Source organism: Nyctereutes procyonoides, unplaced genomic scaffold (genome assembly GCF_905146905.1).
Source record: "Nyctereutes procyonoides isolate TBG_1078 unplaced genomic scaffold, NYPRO_anot_genome, whole genome shotgun sequence".
Lineage (NCBI taxonomy): Eukaryota > Metazoa > Chordata > Mammalia > Carnivora > Canidae > Nyctereutes > Nyctereutes procyonoides.
The window spans coordinates 15,191,465-15,211,903 of record NW_026575120.1 but is presented as its reverse complement, the minus strand read 5'-3'; the positions used below and the strand labels follow the sequence as shown (position 1 = coordinate 15,211,903).

The 20,439-nt window shown below is 33.2% G+C and overlaps 1 protein-coding gene across 1 annotated transcript in view; it reads right to left on the bottom strand.

Moving 5' to 3' along the window:
- Positions 1-20,439, bottom strand: part of ADAM32 (ADAM metallopeptidase domain 32) — a 185,744-nt gene that overhangs the window by 64,776 nt on the left and 100,529 nt on the right. The window contains exon 15 of the mRNA XM_055335462.1: positions 18,815-19,010. Within this exon, the coding sequence (XP_055191437.1) occupies positions 18,815-19,010 (196 nt within the window). The remainder of the gene's footprint in view (positions 1-18,814; positions 19,011-20,439) is intronic.

Genomic DNA, 20,439 nt, shown 5'->3' with positions numbered 1-20,439 from the left:
CAAATTATGGAAAGAGCCCAAATGTCCACTAATGAATGGATAAAGAAGATGTGATATACATATACAATGGAGTATTACTTAGTCATAAAAAAGAACGAGATCTTGCCATTTGCAATGATGTGGATTTAGCTAGAGAATATTATGCTAAGTGAAGTCAGTGAAAGAGAAATACTATATGATTTTACTCAAACATGGAATTTAAGAAAAAAAACAAATGAACAAAGAGGGAAAAAAAGAGAGGTAAACCAAGGAACAGACTCCTATGAAGAACAAACTGATGGTCACCAGAGGGCAGGTGGGTTTATAATGGGTTACATAGGTGGTAGGGATTAAGGAGTCCACTTGTGATGAGCACGTGTTTTATAGAAGTGTTGAATCACTATATTCTATACCTGAAGCTAACATTACACTCTACATTAACCAAATGGAATTTAAATAAAAAATAAAAGAATTCTGCCTAGCACAGTTACTTTCTCTAAAATGAAACTTGCTAAACCTAGCTGCTTCATCCATAAAAGTAAACAACACCTCAATGGATTGTTAGAATTAGTTAAGATGATGTCTATTTAGCCATTGTGAATTCCCATCTAATTCTTCTCCATTTTCTTTTATGATCAAGAGAATTTCTCATTTACCTGCTCCTTTCATTAGTTACATTTTCCCCTATATTATTTTTCTTTCTTTACCATCTCCTAATTCTCTTTTCACCATTTTTAAACATTAGTCCATCAAAGGCAACTGTATAGATACCATTAGTAAAAGTGATGTTATTTCTAAGTATTCACAATGTTTAATCAGTTAACTTGTAAATATTAGATACCAGGTTAGGAATGCCAATTCAGAGCTTGTTAAACACGAAGATATTATTCAAGAAAAGTCAGAAATTGGATAATTCAGTCCAATTTAGAGAGATAATATAAAAACTGTATTTAATCACAGACTACAGACAGTCCCCAACTAAAAATAGTTCAACCTAACAATTTTTCAAATTTATGATGGTGCAAAAGCAATATACATTCAGTAGAAATTGTACCTCAGAATTTGAATTTTAATCTTTTCCTGGGCTAAGTCGTATGATACTTGTGATGCTGGGTAGCAGTGGTAAGCCACAGTTCCTAGTCAGCCACAGGATCATAAATGTAAACAACAAATTCACTTACAACCATTCTGTACCCATATCTGTACTATTTTTATAGTACTCAAAAAATTACTTGAGATATTCAACACTTTATTACAAAATTGGCTTTGTGGTCGGTGATTCTGCCCTACTATGGGCTAATATAAGTGTTCTTTCTGAGCACCTTTAAGGGAGGGTAGGCTAAGCTATGATGTTCAACAGGTTACGTGTATTGTTTTTTCAAAGATCTATTTATTCATGAGAGACAAGAGAGAGGCAGAGATATAGGCAGAGGGAGATGTAGGCTTCCTGCGGGGAGCCTGATGCAGGACTCGATCCGGGACTCTGGGATCATGCCCTGAGCAGATGCTCAACCACTGGACACCCAAGGGCCCTGGTTAAGTGTATTAAATGCATGGTTTATTAAAATGTAACTCCACTGTAAGTTGAAAAAGATCCATAGTCAGATGAATTCTGTTGAAAGTGATGTTCTTCATCTAGCCTATTTTTCATTAGTCTATCTATTGCATCTAAAGGTACCAATGAAATTTATTGTTAATTTCTCTCTTGAATACCCTCTTTCACTAGTGTTAGGGGCTTTCTCTCAGATCAGTCTGAGTCTTCCAGGGTGAGATGGAAACACTAAAAGGGCAACACCTTGCAAACGTGAAGTCACATGTCAAAATGTTCCCTTATATCTAGTATACTGACCAAATCTACTATGAACATATTTCCTTCTATAGAATAAATAGTGTATTTAGATTCCCTGTATCCTATTATCAATGCCATGAGGTACAATTAAATAGTTAATGCACTGGAATAGATATTTACGCATGGCTGGTACTAGGACAGTAAATGTGAGTGTTGGGAAATTATTGCAAATAATTTAGGCAATCCTCATAAATAGCATTGAGCATTAGGAAGTTTGAGGCTATACTCCTTGACAACTATTAGAGACTACTCGCTTATATTTCCAGTTAGATGGCTATCCCACCTCAACTAGAATAAACAGAGACACTGAAATGTTAGCTAAAATTTTAACTTTCATAACCTGACATCTGACTCAACTTCATCTTTACAACATATCCTAAAACCAAATTCTGATTTACCTCTATACTTTATTTCAGTTTCTAGGACCAGTAGTCAACCAGATACTCAGGCCAAAGCAGGAATCATACTTGATTTATTTTTCCCCCTTACTACCTGCCTCTACCACCCAATCCAAGTCTTATTGACACAATTTCCTAAATACAGCCAGAGTATGACTACAACAGGCTACAACTCTAACCTGATATAACATCAATTTCTCTTCTAATAGTCTACAAAAAGCCTTCTAATTGATTCCCTGCTTTCATTCTCCACTTTCTATAGTGGAGAGTGGAAGCATTCTGCATTCCATAAATCAGAATGATTTTTTTAAGAAAATAAAAACCATGTATCAGTCTCTGCTTAAATATTATACCAAGGATAAAATCCAATTTTCTTTCCATAATCTTTACTCAGCCTGGTACACTACAATCCAGCGACAGAATCTTTATTTTTATATTTATTGCCTGAACCCTTCACTGGACTATAACCTCCATAACAATAGGAACCGTTTTTTGTCTTGTCCATCACTGTGTTTCCTGTGCTAAAAGAGTAATGTCATACCCAATTAAGGTGTCAGATAAATATTTATTCAATGAAAGAAAAAATCAACACCTTTGGTAACTATATTCCATAATCTTTCTTCCTTATGGAATTTGACGTCCAAAACCAAGACCCCCAACTTGAATTATACCTATTCTATTTGAGGCAATAGAGATTTTTAAAGATTAATATTTTAAAAAACTGCCTAATGATCTCTTCTTAATTATGTTTCCAATGTCACCTCACTAATTTCATTATACTTTCTGTTTTGTGGTTCCCTAAATATATTTACTGGAAGAGACAATACCAATCCTACATGTGCCAACGAATTTGCAGATAGAATCATTTTAAATTTTCCACAAATGAATGATGAGAGAGTAGATATATCTTCCTCATGGCTTCTAAAACACTCTTCAAAGATATTTAAGATAAATAACCATAAGCTTAATTATTGAATCTGAAGCCCCCGACCTATAATTGTTTTCCACCTCCAATAAGCTATATATTACTACTGTACACCAGCTGAAATATAGATAAATACATTTCTATTAAGTTCAGAAAATACGTAAAAAATTATGAGACTAAGAACAGAATATAATTTATTACACTGGCATTGAAGGAATAAATAACAGGTGGTTTATCTTTCTTTCTCTTGTTTTCATTTATGTTTACACTCCAGCTTCATTTTTCTGTTTTACTGAGGCTCACCTTTCTCCACATGGTCAAAAGCATACCTGACAAAAACTCTAGAGCTTAAGAGGGAAAATTCTCTTGGTTCAACTGTCCAGAAATTCCAGAAAAGACTTCAGAACTTCCCTATCTCTCTTAATATGAATCAGATGCTCACCTTAACAGGGCCCAACTGTGTCAAGGTTTGAGAGTACTGCCATTGGACCAGGTCTGGTTAGGTATCCACTACTGTACAACCAAATATGAATAAAGGTATAATACCATATTTTACTATAGGATATTTCCCACAGTAACCATGTGGATATTAGACAGTTTCTGGAAATTGGTACTAAGAAAATCCTGAGATCTCTACAGAAAGAGATGAATCTATGAAATCTTGCTTCTTATAATCAATAAAATAGTTCATGATACTTTGATCCATACTGATCTCTACCTTCTCTATATAAACTTTGGCACTCCAGACAACATGACTAGTAGCAAGAGTACCCTGCCACCATAACTTCTAAGACTAATGCTGAACTAAGGAGCGAGGAAATATGGCACAGAAACTGGCAATTGTCTCCCAATATTCATTCCTTTTTTTTTCATTTAGTAATAATAGGAGTTTATTATTAGCAGGGCCACAAACACCAAGATAAAGAAAAAAATTTTCAGACTCTCTTGCAACCAGATGTGGTTATGTAACTAGGTTCTGGCCAGTGGAAAATCAGCAGACATTATATATCAAAAAATCAAGTTAATGGCAGTAAGTAGAAGGTAGTTAGTTTCATTTCCTCTTTCCTCGATTCTATGGGCTGATAGAAAGATTTTGTACTGGGAAACTATCTTCTACCAGAGACACAAGCGATGGCTGAACAAGAAGAAAAACCACAGATTCTTGGTAAATGTCATATAGCCAAGCTGCTGAGATGTTTTTGAGAACATGCCTACCTCTGGAATATTATATGAGGAAGAAAAAGCCCCCTGAACCACAGTTGTGCAGTAACAGTTTATTCTTTAACCAGTAAAGAGGATTGCTAATGCAGTAAACCAAAACACCTTCGGAATGGGTGTCACATACAAAATATACTACACCAGATGCCACTGTTTACTAGTAACAGGAAGATCAGATTGATCCATACAGAGCTCCAAACTGAGCCACTGTTTAGAGGATCAGTGGGAGCTCAGGTAGCCAGCCAACCTATTTAAATACATTTTAGGAATCGAGGAGTTTGGAATACTGAGTTAAGCAAGATCAGCTATTAACATAAGATCAGCTATTAACATAAACAGTCTTATAGATACTTTACAAGCAATCCATTACCATTAATGAGATCACACAAAGATCAACTGAATGACCATTTTGAATACCTGTTGCCTTCATAATTCCTGAAACTTTCTATTGATCTTATTCTCACCTTTATAGATTCTACCATAGCACCATTTCACCTTTATAGATTCTACCATAGCACCATTTCTTTGTTTCTAACTTCATTTTACCTCAGATATGCATAAGTACTATCACAAGTACTATCAATAGCCACAGTTCTTGTATCTGTCATTTCAACAAGTGTACCGAATTATTACAAAGAAGAATGCCAAATTATTGTTGTTGAAGGGGGAAACAGTGAGAGACATGTTATCAAATACTTAATGAAAAAATAATATTCTCAGAAAATAGAAGGGAATGGGGCACCTGGATGGCTCAATGGCTTAAGCATTTTCTAGGGGCCAAAGACAAAGGAGCACCATCTATACTGTATCTGAAAATGTATGACAGACTTTGAGTCTGGGAGTTTGGGGCCAAATATTAATTAAATGAATTGACTTCTTATGGATACTAATGTTCAGAAAATAATCTATGGTAAGGAATTTCTGAAGCCTTCATTTCTCTTTTTAAGATTATCCTATACATTTTCTCAAGAAATGAACTAGGAGATCATACACATTTACTAAGGACACACATTTACTTCTCTTCCATTTAAAAAATTCTACTGAGAAAGAATAAGATCAGCCAGATTGCACAGTAGGAGATGCTAACTTTCATCCCCTCACCAAGAAATAAGGAGGCAGCTATATACAAATGATAATAGCCCTGCAAGGGCTCAAGAATATCATTTAAGAACTTACAGCTATGCAGCGAAGAAGAAAAAAAAAGAGAATAACTGAACAGAAAGATTTACTGGAGAAATCAACTTAATGGAGACACCTAGAGACAATTAGAACAAAGGTGGGTGGGAGCTTTAGTAACTCTCTGGCTAGATCTGCTCCATCTTCTTGCTCCCTTTTGTGGCAGAATTCTTAAGCTTATAGGACTTCTCTCAATCCTGTAATGTACCAGGCTGAGTGCTGACAGACTTCCTTTTGCCTTCCCGTGTGTAGCACTAAAACCCTCCAAATGCATCCAAACTCATATATTTTTTTGCTCCAAAGATGTGAACTTCTCTTCTGGAAAACTGGACTTCCATAAAGGCTCTCTCATCAGTGGGTGTCTAATATAGTATTTTCCAAGCCACTGCAGAGTCCATAGCAGAGTCCACAGCTGGGCTTTATATGCCTATTATCCAATGCACAGGTGAGTGGGACTCCTTCCAAGTCTCTTGGCATATGGTGCTGGATCACATAGCTTCCACAAAGCCTCTCTCACAAAGGTCTATGGATGAATGCCAAATTATTGTTGTTGAGGGGGGAAACAGTGAAGGAAGGACATGTTATCAAATATTTAATGAAGAAATAATATTCTCAGAAAATAGAAGGGAATCGGGCACCTGGGTGTCTCAATGGCTTAAGCATCAACTGTTGGTTTTGGCTCAGGTCATGATCTCTGGGTCCTGCAATGGAGCCCCACATCAGGCTCCGTGCTCAGCACGGAGTCCACTTGTCCCTCTCCTTCCCCCGCTGCTCCTCCCCTCACTCACACATTCTCTCTCTCTCAAATACATAAATAAAATATTTAAGGAAAAAACAAAAATAGAAGAGAACATTTTATACTCATCTTAAGTATAACATAATTCTCATACTAAAATCTGACAAAAACATTTGCAAAAAAGATTATAACTAATATACCTCAACAGGCAAAAGTCTTTAGTAAAATATTAATGAATCAGATCCAGAATACAAAAAATAATATATAATAGGTTTTATTCCAGAAATGGTATTTTACCACCTGTAAAATCAATAAATATAACCTGCCATATTAGCAGATTATTAGAAAATATAGTCATCTCAAAAAATATGAAAAAAGTATTTGAAAAAATTGAACATTTATGGAACAACTAGAAATAGAAGGGAATTACCTCAACTTTATAAAGGACATTCAGGAAAAACTTATGGCTAACATCATATAAGTAACATTATACTTATTAAGCAAGTATAATATTGAATGCTTTCCATCTAAAATCACAAAAACACATGGATTCTTTATTATTCCTTACTTTTATTCAACATTGACACTATACAGTGGAATGAGGAAAGAAAAAGAAGTATATGGCATACCTGCTGAAAAATTTTTTAAAAAGACATTATTTTCAGAAGATGTGTGTGTGTGTGTGTGCGTGTGCATGTGCATAAAATCCAAGGAAGTCAACAAAAACCACCAGAAGAACTAGTAATCTAGATACTGCAGACCATTAACAAATTCCAATGATCTCCGTGAAAGTTAACTTTTTAGACAGAACATATACAATCATTATGCTTCTAGCAGTAAGTTTCATATCTTCTTGGTTCATCATTGTCAGCATTTGTACAGAGAATAACTGAAATCCCTGAACATTTGTTTAGTTACCAGGCACATATACACAATGTGCTGCTAAATTTTTCTTATGATGACTCATTCTGACCAAGTACTCTGAATTCTTATTATGCAACATTTTTCTCGTCTAACAATTCTACACCTTTATCAGTACAGTTCTATGTTCTCTGGTGACCAGTTAGAATAAGACTTCTCTATATCTAGTAGGCATCATTTTATTTCACTACTCAAATCACAGATAAAATATCAAGATACAAAAAGAAATAAATTATATTTCTACTTTTAGCAACAAACAGCTGGAAAACCAAGTTTCATAAAAATAACACTTTTTACAATCGTGCTAAAACCCAAAATGTAGTTAGGAAAAATATAAAATAAAGGTATAAAAAACATGTTCACTAGAAACTAAAAAAACACTTCTTAAAAAGCATATTCATGGTTTGTAAAACACTACATTGTTGTCAATCCAGAATTCATCTATAAATTCAATATAACCTCAATTAAAATCCAAGTTGGCAACTTTTTTTAGAAATTAGCAAGATTTTTTATAATTAGCAATTAATGTTAAAGTTTAAATGGAGATGAAAAGGACTCAGAAAATCCAAAGCAATATTGAAAAAAATAAACAAAGTTGAATAATTTACATTACCTGATTTTAAGGCTTACTATAAGCTATGGTAATCAATAGCATAGGGATATAGACAAATAGATAAATGAAGCAGAAGAGAATCCAGAAATGGAACTATCTTACATTATCCATTGATTTTTAACAAAGATATCAAAGCAACTGAATGAGAAAATCTTTTCAAGAAATGATGATAGTATGGGGGGAAATTAATCTCAATCCTATTTCACACCATATACGAAAAATCAATTCAATTTAAAAGAAAAGTTAAATCAAAACATTTTAGTGAAAAAATAGAAAAATAATGTGCATGACCCTGGAGTAGGCACAATTTTTAAAAATAACTATAAAAGAAAAATATTTGATAAACTGATCGTCAGAATTAAGATTTTCTTATCAAATATCACCATGAAAAAGTGAAGGGGGAAGCCTCATACCGAGAAAATATTCATAATGTTTATATTTTAATATGTTCTCGTTCTTTAATATTTCTTTAATATGTTCTTTAGTCATTTCAGTGACTAAAACTAAGAAGACTAACAGCACAGAATGTCACCAAGGAGATGGAGTAACTAAAATTCTTATGTGGCTAATAAAGTACAATGCAGTACAACAGCTTTAGAAAACTGCACAGGTTTCTAATAAAATTAAATATACAGCTGTTCTAAGACAGCAGTTTCTTCCCTAAATCTTTATTCAAACAGAAATATGTATTTTAAAAAGATTTATATATGAAGGTTCATAGCACTGTTATTCATGACAGAAAAAAATGGAAATAATACAAATGTCCACATACATTAGAATGTAAAAACTATTTTTGGTACACTCACACAATTAAATACTATTTATTATATAAAGTTCAATAACAGGTAAAAATAATCTATGATAATGGGAAAGATAACAAGTGTTGTATTCAAGAGATCAGCTAAAAAGAGGTACAAAGAAACATACTGAGTAGATGGAAAATTTCTGCCTTTTAATTAATTAGGGTAAAGATTATATGAATATGTGCATCTTTCAACTCATTAAAATATACACTTAAGATCTATTAAGTTCACTCTATGTAATTACATCCAACTTTTAAAAGTCCACAGTTAATACTACTAATAGAAGTATGATAGCCAAAAAGATAAATCCATACCCAAATCTGTCTATATTCTAGTGAGAACAAATTTCTACCCTCTAAATATCTAGAAGGATCTAATGTCATCATACTGGCACAGTGGATGGCCAGTCTGTCAAGGCATTGTGCTTTATCAGAAGCTGAATTCTATCTCATTACTGTTTACTGGTTGTTAACTTAGCAACAAAGATACCCAGATCATCTTGATTAGGGAAGTTCCTATTTTTGAAACTATTCACTGTCTCTATCCTTGCAGCCATGAATTCTTTGTACGTGGGTTCACTATGAAAGTACTAGGGTATCTGGAGAAAGAGACTAACATCCACAAGACAGATTACCTTGTTAATCTTATTGTTGAGAGCCTTCTCTATGTGTAATGCCCTTTGGTGAGCTTTACATGCTTATTCTGAGAAGCACAACCACATATAACTTCTCTAGAACTCCCTGTCACCAATTTTTCAATCTTATTTTTCCAATTCCTAATCAATTGCATATCATTAGCTACTGTCAAATATCAAGATTAATGGAACTGTACCTCTGGACATCTCTTTTCAGACAAAGTAGAAAACCAGACATACTGCCTAGAGTTCTGCACAATAAGAGAATTTTCCTAGAAATTCTAGATTTTCTAGAATCTAAAAAAAATTCTAGATTTTCTAGAGAAAGTTTCCTAGATTGCTGGTTTTCAGACACTCCTGATTGTAATAACCAGAAAGCATCTATTTCCAACTGATGTCAAAATACTGGACAGAACCATCTGTATCAGACCTCATTTTTTTCTCCTTCTGGCAACTGGTTATAGGAAACTCCTGTTAAAGCCATACATATGCACTGAGGAAGGGTTAGAGATGCAGCTGGTGGTAGGTGGCATAAGACTTATAACCACTTGTTCATATAACTTGTTTTTATCTTTATCATTGGTGTTTTGCACATCTTTCTAGTTTTGTATATCATGCAGTATTGTATTCATGGTGGGCAGCTCAGTTTCATAATTTAGGGTGAACTGAGATTCATTTGCCCTCCTTAGACATGATATACTTTCTCCAGATTGCCACAATCTCTGCAATTCCATTATACATCCTTGACACAGACTTTAAGAATCAGTTTCCCTTTACTGCCATGCCGGCACTATTTGTTTTTTTCTTTCACAATAAATAACTTTCATAACTCACGTACCTACCTAAAATATTCTTACATCCTACTTCTTGCTAGAAGAAACCAACACCTACCAGAAAGAATGAAAAATGCCATACATTACATTTCCCAATCCCTTTTTGCAACCAGATCTTGGGCATGTGGCATAATCATGGCCAGTGGAACCTGAGGAAAATTCTGCTGGGGACTTCCGGAAAAGACTGTTCTTTCTTGAAAAAGAGATAGGTAGAAATATATAAGCCCATTTTCCCTATCATTGACCTTCTCCCAGCCCAGTTACATACAACAGACTGATTTGAAACATTTCTCCACAAAGTGGTTAAAGTCCAACTTGGAATAACAGAATGAGATTCATCAGTACCTTTCGCCATTAACCATGTTCATTTGTTAATAACAAGGATGAGTCCCATCTTTACATAGCCAATTGAAGAAAAATACCACGTGGACATCATGAAGGAAAAAATCAAGAGAATGATGGGGAAGACAGTCTGGAGACTTGACAATGATGAAATTCAATGATCCAACTCTAAAAAGTATCTCTTGTCTTTTTCATTATGTCTATAAAACAAACCTATCATTTAATCCCCTTTTCTTCAGGCATTCTATTAATATGAATAAAATATGCTGTTACAATATTCAAGTCCTCACCATACAGCCAGATATGTGAGCTGCTTATAAAAGCAAAATACAGTTGTAAAACAAGCCTTTGCTATTCATTTATTCAACAAAATTGATGGAGCAACTATTTTGTGCCATATTCTATGTGTCGGAGATAAAGCAATGGACATAAGATATATAAGTTACTGTTTACTAGTAACTAGTGAGGGAGATAGACAATAAATGAGTCATGTGATGATAAGTATCATGGAGAAAAATAAACAAGACAATTGAGAATTTGAAAAAAGGGTCAAATCTTTATTTTCCTTCCTTGTATTGGTTGTAGGTTTTGTTTGTTGTTCTTTTTTTTTTTTTAAGATTTTATGCATTTATTTGAGAGAAAGAGAGTACAAGTAGGGGAAGCAGCAGAGGGACAAGGAGACTACCCACTGAGTGAGGAGCCCAATGCAAGGCTTGATCTTAGGACCTCAAGATCATGGCCTGAGCTGAAGTCAGATGTTTAATCAACTGAGCCACTCAGGTACTCTATGTTGTTTTCTTTTCTAGCTCTGTTAGGTGTAGGTTTCACGTACTTTTTAATTTTATTAAGTTTTTAATTTTAATTCCAGAATAGTTAACATATAGTATTGTATTAGTTTCAGACATACAATTTAGTGATTCAGCAATTCTAAGCATAATTACTCAATGTTCATCATGATAAGTGTACTCTTAACCTCCTCCACCTATTTTACCCATCCCCTGCCCACTTTGCCTCTGATATGCTTTATTTTAAACAAGTACTCTCAGTTAAAGTAATTTTTTCTACACGAACATTTTTTACTTGAAGCATACTTCAGAATACATGAAGTTTATACATAAAATATTCTATCTAAGAAAAACAGAATACACATTTTTTTCAAGTACACACAGAAGAATCCTGGTTAAATCATATTAAAAAGAAACAACAAATATTACAAAATTAAGAAGACTGAAATCATACTAAGTATATTTTCCAATCACAATGGTACAAAAACTTAAAAAGCAAAAATAAAACATAACTGGAAAACCTATAATGTAAATACTGAATATTAAGCAACACATTACTGGATAAGCAGTTGGTCAAATTAAAAAGGCAAATCAAAATACATCTCAATACAAAAGAAAAAGAAAACACAAATTTCAAAACATATGGGATGAAGCAAAAGATGTCAGAGTCAAATTTATGCTACAAATGCTTAGTGAAGTATAGGACTCTTGATTTTGGATCAAGTCATGATCTCAAAGTCCTGGGATTGAGCCCCAAGTTGGGTTCCAGACTCATTGTGGAATCTGCTTCTCCCTCTGCCCCTCCCTCCACTCATGACCATGCCCTCTCTCACTCACTCAAATAATGTATAAAATCTTTTAAGACAAAGGTTTAAACAAACAATCTTATACCACAAGGATGTAGAAAAAGAAGAAACTTGGCTGAAATTTAGTAGAGGAAGGAAATAACAAAGAAAAATCAGAAATAAATAAAATAGAGACTAGAATACAGTAACATAACATTGAAAGTCATGACTAGTTTTTCCAAAAAGTAAACAAAATTGGCAATGCTTTAACTACCTTAACTAAAAAAAAAAACAAAAACAAAACCTCGAAAGCCAAAATGAGAAATGGAAAAGTTAACAATACAACAGATAACCACAGAAATACATAATGTGATAGATTATTAGAAATAATTATATACTAACAAATCAGATAACAAAAGAAAAAACAGGTAATTTTAAAAACACAAAAGTTATGAAGACTGAATCATGAATCTTGAATCTAAGAAGTAGGAAATCTTCTTAAACCAATAATAAGAATGAAAGTTGAATTAGGAATCAAAACTCTCCCAGCACAGAAAAACCCAAGGCACATGGCTTCATTGGCAAACCCCCTTAAACATTAAAAAAAATTAATGACAATCTTTATTAAACTCTTACAAATAATGGAATAGAGGGAACACATTCAAAATCTGTGAGGCCAGTACTACTCTGATACCAAAGCAGGACTAAAACAATACAAGAACAAGGTTGACTTTGTCTAATATAACTATCACTATTCTTACTTTCTTTTGACATCCATTTTCATGATAAATGTTTCTTCATCCTCTTACTTTCAATCTGCAGGTGTCCTTAGGTCTAAAATGACTCTCCTGTAGGCAGCATATATGGGTCTTGCTTTTTTTATCCATTCTGACATTCTATGTCTTTTGATTGGAGCATTTAGTCCATTTACATTCAAAGTAATTACTGATAAATACGTATTTATTGCCATTTTTTTCCTTGTTTAGTGGTTATTTTTGTAGTTTTTCTATGATCCTTTCTTCTTTTTATCTTTTGTGGTTTGATTATTTTCTTCAGTAGTATACTTGGAAGCCTTTGTCTTTATTTTTTGCATATCTATTAGTTTTTGATTTGTATATAACATCTGCCTATAGCAGTCTTTATTAAGTTAATGGTCACTTATGTTCAAACCCATTCTTTACTCCTCTCCCCGCCTCCATATGTTAAGTATATAGGGTCATACTTTACACTCTTTTATTTTATGAATCCCTTGACTGATTTTTTACAAAAACACTTTTTACTTCTTTTACGTTTTTGACTTTACACACTCTCATTCACACTCTTCTTTCCAAAGAGTTCCTTTTAATATTTCTTGTAAGGCTGGTTTAGTGGTCATGAAATCCTTTAGATTTTGTTTGTCTCAGAAACTCTTTATATCTCCTTCAATTCTGAATGATAGTATTGCTGGATAGAGTATTCTTTTTCTTAAGATTTATTTATCTTAGAGGGGAGGGGCAAAGGGAGAGGGAGAGAGAGAATCTCAAGCAGACTCTCCCAGGGAGTAGAAAGTCCAATACTGGGCTCAATCTCAGGATCATGAGATCATGACCTGATCCAAAATCAAGAGTTGTTTTCTTAACCAACTGAGCCACCCAGGTGCCCCTGGATAGAGTATTCTTGACTAGATTTTTCCCTATCAGCATCTTGATTATATCATGCCACTGGCTTGCAAAGTTTTTGCTGGAAAAAAAGGGCCTACAGGCTTACAAAGCTTCATATGTTACTGTTTTCTATTTTCTTGCTGCTTTTAACACTTCTTTATCACTACTTTTTGCCATTTTGGTTACTATATGTCTTGGTGTGGACCTTCTGTCTTTGATTTTGTTGGGGGATCTTTGTGCCTCCTGTTTCTAGATACTGTTTCCTTCCCCAGATAAGGGAAGTTTCAGCTATTATTTCTTGAAACGAGGAGCTGGTTCTTTGAAAAGATCAATAAAATTGATAAACCTCCAGCCAGACTCATCAAAGAAAGAGAGAGAAAGAGAGAGAGAAAACTAAAATAAACAAAATCACAAATGAAAAAGGAGAAAAAACAGCTAACACCACAGAAATATAATTATGAGATTATGAAAAACTATATGCCAACAAGTAGACAGCCTAGAAGAAATGAATAAATTCCTAGAAATATACAACCTACCAAAACTGAAACAAGAATAGAAAATTTGAACAGACTGATAACCAAGCAGAAGATTGATTCAGTAATTTTAAAAAAACAACAACACAAAAACAAAAACACCTCTTAACCAAATTCCAGGACAAGTGAGCTTCATAGGCAAATTCTACTAAATATTTAAAGAAGACTTTATATATTTCCTCAAACTATTCTAAAAATGGAATGAAAATTTCAAAATTCATTCTTTGAGGCCAATATCACCTCAATACTAAAACCAGATAAAGTCACCACTGAAAAAGGAATTACAGTCCAATATATCTGAAGAACACAGGTGCAAAAATCCTCAAGAAAACACTACCAAACTGAATCCAAAAATACACTGAAAAAATCATTCACTATAATTAAGTGGAATTTAGCCCCAGGATGCAAAAGTGGTTCCATATTCACAAAATCCATCAACATAATACATCACATCAATAAAAGAAAGAATAAAAATCATATGATCATTTCTATAGATGTAGAATCATTTGGAAAATGCAACATCCATTCATGATAAAAATACTCCACAAAATAGGTTTAGAGGGATATACCTCAACATAATAAAAGCCATATATGAAAAACACACAGTGAACATCATCCTCAATATGGAACGACAAGGATACCCACTCACCACTTTTATTCAACATGGCACTGGAAGACCTAGCCAAAACAATCAGATAACAAAAGAAATAAAAGGCATTTAAATTGGTAAGGAGGAAGTAAAATTTTCACTATTTTCAGATGACAATACTAGATCTAGAAAACCTGCAGGACTCCACTAAAAAATTACTAGAATTGCTAAATGAATTCAGCAAAGTTGCAGAATACAAAATAAATCTGCAGAAATATGTTGAATTTCTATACACTAGTAATGAAATAGCAGAAAGAGAAATTAAGAAAACAATCCCATTTACAATTGCATCAAAAATAATAAGATACTTAGAAATAAACCTAACTAAACAGGTGAAAGATCTGTACTCTGAAAACTATAAAACACTAATGAAATATATTGAAAACAACAGAAAGAAATAGAAAGACATTCCATGCACATGGACTGCAAGAATGAATATTATTAAAATGGCTATACTATCCAAAGCAATCTACACATTTGATGCGATCCCCATCAAAATACCAACGGCATTTTTCATAGACCTAGAAAAAAAAATCCTAAAATTTGTATGGAACCACAAAAGATCCAAACAGCCAAAATAATCTTAAAATAGAAAAAAAACAAAGCTGGAGGTATAACAATTCCAGATTTCAGATTATATCACAAAGCTGCAGTAATCAAAACAGTATGGTACTAGCACAAAACAGACACATAAATCAATAGAACAGAATAGGGAGCCCAGAAATAAACCCAAAATTACATGGTCAGAAAACCTTTGATAAAACAGGAAAGAATATGTAATGAGGAAAAGACAAATGGTGTTTGGAATAATGAACAGCTACATGCAAAAGAATGAAACTGGACCTCTTTCTTATACCACATACAAAAATAAACTCAAAACAGATTAAAGACCTAAAATGCAAGAACCGAAGCCATAAAAATCCTCAAAGAGAGCTCAGGCAGTAATGTCTCTGACATCAGCTGTGGCAATATTTTTCTAGATATGTCACCAGAGGTAAGAGAAATAAAAGAAAATATAAACTACTGGGACTACATCAAAATAAAAATCTTCTGCACAATGAAGGAAATAATCAACAAAACTAAAAGGCAACCTACTGAATGGGAGAAGGCATTTGAAAATATCTGATAAAGGGTTAGTATCCAAAATATATAAAGAACCTATCCAACTCAACACCCAAAAAAAAAACAAATAATCCAATATAAAAATGGGCAGAAGGCATAAACATATGTCTCCAAAAAGACATGCATAGGGCCAAGAAACACATGGAAAGATGCTCAGCATCACTCATCATGAGGGAAATGAAAATCAAAACTACAATGAGATAACACTTCGCACCTGTCAGAAAGGCTAAAATTACCAACACAAGAACCAACAAGAATTGGTGAGGACATGGAGAAAAAGGAACTCTTGTACACTGTTGGTGGGAATGCAATCACTATGGAAAACTATATAAAGTTTCCTGAAAGGAGCACCTGGGTGCCTCAGTGGTTGAGCATCTGCCTTTGGCTCAGGTCATGATCCCAGGGTCCTGGGATTGAGTCCCACATCAGGCTCCCTGCAGGGACCCTGCTTCTCCTCCTATCTTTGCCTCTCTCTCTCTCATGAATAAATAAATTTTTTAAAGATTCCTGAAAAAGTTAAAATAGAACTACCTTAGGATCCAGCAATCACACTATTGGGTATCTACCCAAAGAATACAAAAACACTAATTTAAAAGCATACATGCACCCTTATGTTTATAGCAGCATTATTTACAATAGCCAAGTTATGGAAGCATCCCAAGTGTCCATCAATTGATAAAGAAGTATAAAATTCAGCCATAAAAAAAGAATGAATCTTGCCATTTGCACAGCATAGATAAAGCAAGTTATTATAATGCTATAACTCAGTCAGAAAAAGACATATTCTATATAATTTCACTCCTATGGAATTTAAGAAACAAAACAAATGAGCAAAGGGAAACAGAATGGAGAGGCAAGTCAAGAAACAGCTTCTTAATTATAGAGAACAAACTGGTAGTTACTATAGGGGAGGTGACTAGAGGAATGGGTGAAATAGGTGAGGGGAATTAAGTAGTGCATTTGTCATGATGAGCACTGGGTGATGTATGGAATTGCTTAATCACTGTATTGTACACCTGAAACTAATATAACACTGTATGTTAACTACACTAAAATTAAATAGTAAAAGTAAAAACAAAAATAAGCATAAAACAAAAATGCAATAGAGAACTTCAACAACAGAATCAAGCAAACAGAAGAAACAGTAGGCAAATTTGAAGAGACATATCCAGACTGGGGCGGGGGGAGTGATGAAAAAGAGTGAAGTTCCACAGGATTATAAAACATCTACATATGATCAATATATGCATTTTTACAGCCATTTAAAAAAAATAAGCAGAAAGCTTATTTAGGGAAATGATAGCTGAAAAACTACAAAATCTTGGAAAACAAATAGATATCTACGTTCCCAAAAGTCAAAGCATCCAAAATAAAATCAACCAGGATAAAACTAAACAGATTCATATTATTATCAAATTATCAAAAGTCAAAGAAAAAGATAATTTGAAAGGAGACAGAGAAAAGTGACTACTTATATACAATGGAACCCACACAAAACTATTAATGGATTTTTTATGAGTGGTTTTTCAGCAGAAACCTTGTAGACTAGGGTGGAGTGGATGATATGGTTAAAGTTCCAAAAACATCTGCCATCCAAGAACACTATATCCAGAAAAATTGCCTTTTAAAAATAAAGTCTTTCTCAGACAAACACAAAGTGAGTTCATCACAACTAAACCCTTCAAGAAATGCTAAAGGGAGTTAAAATGAAAACACACTAAGCAGCAATGCAAAAAAAAAATGTAAATCTCAATGGTAAAGCTAAATATATGACCAACTATAGAATAATATAAAGCTGTGATGATGATACATAAATCACTTTTAAACTAATATACAATATAAACAGAAGCAATTCTGACCTAAAAGAGTATAAAGTGTGTGTGTGGGGGGGGTAAAAGTATAGATTTCTTTTGTGTTAGAAACACATTCTTATCATGACCTGGCCAAAACCAAGAGCCAGACACTCAACCGACTGATCCACCCAGGCACCCCAAAACTAAAAAAATTCTTAATAAAGGAAGCAATCAAGAGGAAAAATGAGATGTATAGGAGAAATATTTGCAAACCATGTATCTGATTAGATACAAAATATCTAATAAGTCATATAACTCAATAGCAAAAACAAATAATGAGATTTAAAAATAGCTAAAACTCTGAATAGACATTTCTCAAAAGAAGACATACAAATGACCATCAGATATATGAAATGGTGCTCAACATCACTAATCATCAGAAAAATGCAAATCAAAACCACAACTTATATCTTTTAGGATAGCTATTATCAAAAGGTTAAAAAATAACAAGTGCTAACAAGGGTTTGGAGAAAGGGGAACCTTTGTACACTGTTGTTGGGAATGAACTTGGTATAGCCATTATGGAAAACTATATAGACTCCTCAAAAAATAAAAATGAACTATATTATAATCAAGCAATTTCATTTCTTGGTATATATATATGTAACTAATACATTAATTACCTTGATTGTGGCAATTATTTCACAAAACATCAAAACATCAATTCATACACCTTAAATATGTATCTTTCCAAGTCAGTTATACCTTAACAAAGTTTGAAAAAATAAAAATATAGATGTGAAACAGAATAAAGAATTTAAATATATAGCTAGAATTTAAATTACACATATATATGTCCCTACACACATATATACATACAGATGTTGAACAGAATAAGTATTTGGATAAAATTTAAGTTACATATACATACATATGTACATATATATATACACATACATATAATTATATACATAAATATAATTTGCATATATATAATTATACATATAATTGCCAATTGTCTTGGTAATGTTAATAAAAATATAAAGAGCCAACTATGTAGATGTTACAAAACAATATTACCTTTTCCAAATATGATCTCACAGCGTGCATCTGTATCTTGGCAGCCTCCATCATAACACATATACTGGTTTTTACATGTACGTCCATTGTGTATAGTCACATCAACTGGACATTCTGATGAGCTTCCATTACAAAACTCAGCAATATCACATTCATGATGTCTTGCTCCCCTACATTGAACACCTGATCTTTCAATCTAAAAGAAATTAAAAAAAAATAAACCATTACATTTAAGACTTTCTCAATATTCATTTCAAAATTATTCTATTTATAGTTTGATGATCTATTTATTCATTAATGTCTATTAGTACCTTCTTTGTATAAAGCATTATGCTAATCATATTGAAAAAAATTGAATGTTATCAACTACAACAGGAAATAAGCATATGCACAAGGAAAAGTATAACACAAATATGATGTGAAGATAGCCAAAATTCTGTTTGTGTTTCAGTGCAAGGGAGAAAAAAATCACTTTTAGCTTGGGATAATTATTTCTTGGGTGAAAATAGAGTAACTTAGACAATTTGCAAATAAAATATACTTATTCAAAGCATAGTTTGTGAATATGGAATATTTGTAATTCTATGACAAATATGATACAGAATAACTGAAAATTAACAGAGGAAAACAAAAGCTAAAGAGGCAGTTCTTAGAGAAGAAACTCAATCATGATCATTCTCCTGAATTACCCTGTAGTTAATTAACACTTTCATATAGAGACTTCAGGTATCTATCTCATACTTCTTTGCAATTTTTATTTTATTTATTTCATAAGAGACACACAGAGAGAGGCAGAGACACAGGCAGGGGGAGAAGCAGGCTCCCCATGGGGAGCCTGACACAGGACTCAAACTCAGGACCCCAGGATCATGCCTTGAGCCAAAGGCAGAGGCTCAACCACTGAGTCACCAAGGTGTCCCTCTATCTCATACTTCTTAATTGATGACTTCCAGTTGGCAATAAAAAGATCACAGAGGTAAGAATGTAACAACATGGTAAGATTCTAGAAAAAAAATTACAAAACTGCACCAGTCAAGGATAGTCAAGAACCCAGAACCCATGGTAGGTAGTTCAATAGAAGGATTCTCATATGACAAATCTGTTACAAATATATTGCAGGAGCTGAAAAGGAAAATAGTGGATAAGAGTCAACGTCTTCAACATACAAACTAGCATGTGATCTTTCAATCATACGATCTTTGAATAAATAATAAGTTTGTAGTTTAAACTTTATGCTACTGTAGCCTACTTCTAATGAGTTTCATTATTTATACATTTATGAGAAACTGCCATGTTACATACTTACAGATACCTATCACAGCTAGTAATAATATTTTATTATAAAAATATAAATATTGGATAAAGTAAATAAAACCCTTTTAATGGAGATCTTCTGTATTGAATAATTGTATGATAGCTCTCAATCAAGGCTTAAGAACAACAGCATCAAGTTAGAATAACAGCATAAGAAGAAAACCTAAACATCCAGTTAAGGTTCACAGAATCATTTTTTAAGTTTTAATTTAAATTACAGTTAGTTAACATAGAGTATAGTATTAGTTTTGGAAAGTTCATTTATTTTTACTTACAGCTACAGGTCTAAGTGTTTTAAAATATCTAAGACA